Source organism: Coregonus clupeaformis, chromosome 13 (assembly GCF_020615455.1).
Source record: "Coregonus clupeaformis isolate EN_2021a chromosome 13, ASM2061545v1, whole genome shotgun sequence".
In the NCBI taxonomy this organism is placed as follows: Eukaryota; Metazoa; Chordata; class Actinopteri; order Salmoniformes; family Salmonidae; genus Coregonus; species Coregonus clupeaformis.
In genome coordinates this window covers 54,341,921-54,347,920 of record NC_059204.1, presented here as the reverse complement: position 1 = coordinate 54,347,920, position 6,000 = coordinate 54,341,921, and the positions used below count along the sequence as shown (strand labels likewise).

The window sequence follows — 6,000 nt, the reverse complement described above, 5'->3', positions numbered from 1 at the left end:
TATGTGTGTGTGATAAATCATTGGAATTTGACATTTAGATAAAGTTGAAAGAACTTTAATGTCTGGTAAATCAATCCTCTCTTTGTCCCTCCCTCCCTCCCTCTCTCTCGTGCTTTACTCTTCCCTCCCTCTTTCTCCTGTTCCTATCTCTCTCTCTCTCTCTCTCTTTATGATCCCCCTCCCCTTGTGGTTGAGTTAATGTTTAATACTTTCTCTGTGGTATAAATAGTCAATTACAGTCTTATTAGGCACATTACCTGCTACGCTGTCAGCCTGGGGCACACCTGTCCCACTACCTTACCTGTAGCTCAGCCAGGTGTGCAGATGTACCTTTCTGTTAACTGATTTCTGGATTACTTTTTGGTTCCCTGAAGGTTGAGATGCCTGGTGCCTAGATGTATACCTGACCAAACTTATTTTTGAGTTACCTGTAGGTTAGTAGTAGGTTAATGCTAGGTTACCTGTGATCCAGGTGTGTTTCTGTCTCTGGGTTACCTGTCTGTTGGAGAGCCATGATTGGGTGTAGCTGGCTGTGGCGCCAAAGGAACTACCTCATTATCCTCCTCACCCCTCTTCTCCTCCTGCCTCTGCCTCTGCTCATCCCCACGCCAGTAAGTGTGTGTGTGTGTGTGTGTGCATGCGTGTGTTTATGCGTGTTTATGTGTTGGCATGCATTTACATCCTTCCTTATTGAAAGTATTTTCAAATCAAATCACATTTTATTTGTCACATGCTTGGTAAACAACAGGTGTAGACCAACAGTGAAATGCTTACTTACGGCCCTTCCCAGCAATGCAGAGAAAAAAAGAAAAACTACAGAAAAATTATAACAAGAAGAATAAATACACAATGAGTAACGATCATTTGGCTATATACGTGGGCTGTAAGGATCGACAATAAGCAGTAGCAGCAGTGTATGTAATGAGTCAAAAGAGTGCAAAAGGGGGTCAATGCAGATAGTCCGGGAGCTATTTGTTAACTATTTAGCAGTCTTATGGCTTGAGGGTAGAAGCTGTTCAGGTTCCTGTTGGTTCCAGACTTGGTGCATCGGTACCACTTGCCATAGGGTAGCAGAGAGAGCAGTCTATGACTTGGGTGGCTGGAGTCTTTGACAATTTTTAGGCATTCCTCTGACACCGCCTGGTATAGGTGGTCCTGGATGGCAGGGGCCCTACCCTCTATAGCGGCTTGTGGTCAGATGCCAAACAGTTGCCATACCAAGCGGTGATGCAGCCAGTTAAGATGCTCTCAATGGTGCAGTTGTAAAACATTTTGACGCTCTGAGGGTCCATGCCAAATCTTTTCAGCCTCCTGAGGGGGAAGAGGCGTTTTCGTCCCTTCTTCACGAATGTGTTGGTGTGTGTGGACCATGTTAATTCCTTAGTGATGTGAACACAGAGGAGCTTGCCTGGATAGAGGGATATTGATTAGTATCCATGACGATGAGGAAGAGGTTCTAAATCAGAATGAGCCAGCAGTTCTGAGGAGGGAACATGTTGATGTCATCAAAACACTGTGAGGAGCGAGGCTCCAAAATACCTAGGTTCATTGTTAGATAACAGTAGATACTAGTAGATATATATTAAATATGCTATCTATCTAGGGTCTACCAAACATTCCTCACCATGCTAGTTTGTCTGGAATAGAATCAACATTAGAAAAAAATGTGATCACAGGGTCATGCTCAGTATGCACAAGATTGAAAAACATGTAGAAAGATTTTGAAACAGAACAATGAAATCAAATGAGTTATTATTGGACAGATTCAGGTCATTTAGTAACATATCTCATCTGTTTCAAACTGTTTTCTCTTATTTCATGTCTACTGAACACAAAGGGTTGTCAGCATGTCCTATTTGGCTGTTACATGTGGATAGATAGGGGATAATAAGGAAATAGGATAAGATAAGCTTTATTGTCCACATAAATTGTCCTGGACACACAGTGCTGCTGTATAAAAAATTATAAATCGTGTAGTTTGGGTCCTGGCTGCTCATTGGCTGAAAGCCGTAGTTATATAAGACAATATGACTTGCCTAGTTAAATAAAGGTTAAATAAAATAAATATATACCACGGGTATGATGCAAAATTACTTGTTTATTGTTCTAATTATGTTGGTAGCCAGTGTATAATAGCAATAAGGCACCTTGGGGGGTTATGGTATATGGCCAATATACCACGGCTAATTGTCACGCCCTGGCTCTGGGGACTCTTTAAGGTTGAGCCAGGGTGTTAGTTTCTATGTTTAGTTTTCTAGGTTTCTGTTCTAGATCATCGTATTTCTATGTTGGCCAGGGTGGTTCCCAATCAGAGGCAGCTGTTGCTTGTTGTCTCTGATTGGGAACCATACTTAGGCAGCCTGTTGGCACTTTTGTATTGTGGGATCTTGATCCGTAAGGTTTGTGTTTAAACCTAGGACTTCACGTATCGTTTATTGTTTTGGTTGTGTGTGTACTCATTAAAAGAATGTACGCTTATCACGCTGCGTCTTGGTCCGCTCATTATGACGATCGTGACACTAATCCAGGCACTCCGCGTTGCGTCATGCATAAAAACAACCCTTAGCCATGGTATATTGGCCAGATACCACACCTCCTCTGGCCTTATTGCTTAAATATACACTCTTCCAGACCTGGGTTCAAATGCATGTGTATTTGATTATTTCTATTTGAAATACGTATTTTCTGTGTGTTTGAGTATTTTCAAATAATGTGTCCGGAATCAACTCAGGGATTCTTGAAATCCAGAACAATCTCTACTTTTTTCACAAATATTTGTCTTAATATTAACAACATTTGAAATATATGGAACATACGTCTATGGAACAGAATGATAAATATGCCAGAACACAGAATCAACAATCCGTGGCCTAGAGAATTGTTATCTATTTTTTGTGAAACTGATTTGCACTATATATATTCAGGAACAAATTACCATGTGGTGTAAACCAAATCAAGGACAAGCTTTTTCTGACCCACAAGGAAAAATGGGAAGCTGGTATTTGGTTTAAACCTCATCTTAGAACCTACACTCCCACTGGGCACACATACCATGTAATTTCAATGTGGAAATGTTGGTAATACTTGGTTGAGACGTTGATCAATGAGATTTCAACCTTTATTCATCCCCTCAAAAAGATAGCCAGAAGTTTGTTGAATACCTGATGTTTTCACTATGCTTTCAACCATCTAAAACCACAATCAGATTCCAATGGGAAAACAATGTCTGATTTTTGGTTTAGTTGTCATCTAAATGTGTTATCACTGCACTTTCAACCATTTAAAAGCACAACAAAGTTGAAATGGGAATACAATGTCAGATAGTTTGTATTCATACAAAAACATAATGTTTTATCACTGTGCTTCATCTAATAGCACAACCAAATGACCTGGATTGTAGTTTAGATTACATAAAAAGTACATGGTGCAAGTGATCAATGCAGTTCAAGATACTGCAAAGATTATAACAGCAATTGTGAAGATCTCCACAGACCTGCGATCGTTGCATGTCATCTTGAACATGCACACGCTCTATGATTACTTAAGACATTTATAGTTTGTTACGCGGAGTGGAACCCAAGAGCAGACTCAGACGAGGAGACTGGGATGAAGTAACCATGGTATTTATTGAAACACAGGGGGAAGATGGAGTGCAGGTCAGGGGAAACTGCTGGAAACCAGGTGCTGAGGGGGGTTGAGACAGGGTAAACAGGTCCAGAGGGGAATCCAAGGGAGTAGTAGAGTGGGGAATCCAGGACAGAGTAGCAGGATGACGAGACGTGGGACTAGAGACGGGGAGTCGAAGCGGGCAGAACTGTAGTGGAGAGGAAAACAGCGTCCTCTGGCCTTATTGCTTAAATATACACTCTTCCAGACCTGGGTTCAAATGCATGTGTATTTGATTATTTCTATTTGAAATACGTATTTTCTGTGTGTTTGAGTATTTTCAAATAATCTGTCCGGAATCAACTCAGGGATTCTTGAAATCCAGAACAATCTCTACTTTTTTCACAAATATTTGTCTTAATATTAACAACATTTGAAATATATTTTTTGGAAAGACCAAAGTATCAGCTATCACACCATGTAAAGGAACAACCCCCTAATTCTGATTTTCTTTCATAAAATGCAACTAACTGGATTTATGTCAAATCTGTCTGACACCATAAAAGGCATTTCATTTTTACATTTATTGTCCAACAAGTGTTTAAAGGCCTTGGTTATATTCTAACATTCAAATATTCAAATATGTCATACAAATCTCCAAACTTCTTTTATTTTTATTTTGTAGTGCTATATAATGATCCAGGGCAAATTATTTTTGTGCATTTTGGCATGTTTTCAAGATTCAGAACATAAAATAATATTTATAAAGCAAACATTATCCCTTAGATCTAGCACAGCAAACACATCAATAGTTGAAGCATATGTTGCAGAACAGTGATAAAAATATTTTTTTCTGAATATTAACCAAAAAAGAAACTGTCTTAATGAGGTTAGCCATCAGTGACGGAGTTGACAACAAATACTCCAAACAGACATATGCAATAAATAACTTTGCAGATCATGAGGTCTTGTTGCACTATATGTAATGAGGACATGAATAAGGGGTCATTGTGGTGTAGCTGACCCTGCTCATTCCTGATTAATTTAGGATTGTAGACAAATCTGACAGTAGACCAAATCTCTGGACACATTTTTCAGGAATCACAGTTGAGATAAATATTCTTTAAAGTCAGAGAGGGCTATTGCAATGAACTACATAATATCCTTTTTCAGTTCATATTCATTATTGACCGTTTAAAAAATTGTAAACACTTTTTTGGAGATGTCACGTTCGTTGTGGAAAGGATCGGACCAAGGTGTAGCGTGGTATGCGTACATAGTCGTTTATTTTAATAAACACCGACAAAATAACAAAATCCAACAGAATCTGAAGTTCAAGAGGCTACCCATCAAACAAGCCAAACAGAAACAAGATCCCACAACTAAGGTAGGCAAAATGGCTGCCTAAGTATGATCCCCAATCAGAGACAACGATCGACAGCTGCCTCTGATTGGGAACCACACCCGGCCAACATAGAAATACACAATCTAGAATTCACACCCTGACCAAACCAACTAGAGAAGACAGGGCTCTCAAGGTCAGGGCGTGACAGGAGAGTTTGAAATTGGGATCCTTTGCTCCGGACAAAGGCATTTCCGGGCATAGAGCCGACATGGAAATGAATAATATTGAAAATATTTCATTTTTTACAAAATTCCTCTAAAGGTAAGCTCAAATAACAAAACTATAAAAATATATTTTCCCGACTTTCAAGAATCCCTGAACTAGTTCTATTGGAAGTATTTTAAAGTATTTTAAAGAAATTTACTATGAATGGCATACTCTTTGAAAGTATTTTCAAATACTTATTACCAAATACATTATTTGAAATACCAAACAGACCTGGGTTCAAATGCACGGGAGTATTTAAACATTTGTATTTTCAAATATATGGCAATAATTTCCTAGTGTATTTCTAAATACACAATATTGTGCTTACTGTGTGCTTATTCTCAGATGCATAAATCCTGTGTGTGTCCAGTGATGGACTATGCTGCTGATGTATGGGGATCCAAAGTGGGTACTAATTGTAACAATGTTCAAAACAGAGCAATCTGCTGCTTTCTTGGAGTGCACAAACTGACTCCAAACCTGGCCATCTGTGGAGATATGGGTTGGGAACCAAGTGTGGTTAGGCAAAAAGATGACATGGTACGTCTATGGAACAGAATGATAAATATGCCAGAACACAGAATCAACAATCCGTGGCCTAGAGAATTGTTATCTATTTTTTGTGAAACTGATTTGCAGTATAAATATTCAGGAACAAATTACCATGTGGTGTAAACCAAATCAAGGACAAGCTTTTTCTGACCCACAAGGAAAAATGGGAAGCTGGTATTTGGTTTAAACCTCATCTTAGAACGTACACTCCCACTGGGCACACATACCAT

At 39.1% G+C, this 6,000-nt stretch overlaps 1 protein-coding gene across 1 annotated transcript in view; it reads left to right on the top strand.

Annotated features, from left to right (window-relative positions):
• Positions 1–273: 273 nt before the first annotated feature.
• The window catches only part of slc13a2 (solute carrier family 13 member 2), a 51,163-nt gene continuing 45,436 nt past the window's right edge, over positions 274–6,000 (top strand). Inside the window, exon 1 of the mRNA XM_041894609.2 lies at positions 274–611. Coding sequence (XP_041750543.1) covers positions 513–611 — 99 coding nt within the window. The 5' untranslated portion in view covers positions 274–512. The remainder of the gene's footprint in view (positions 612–6,000) is intronic.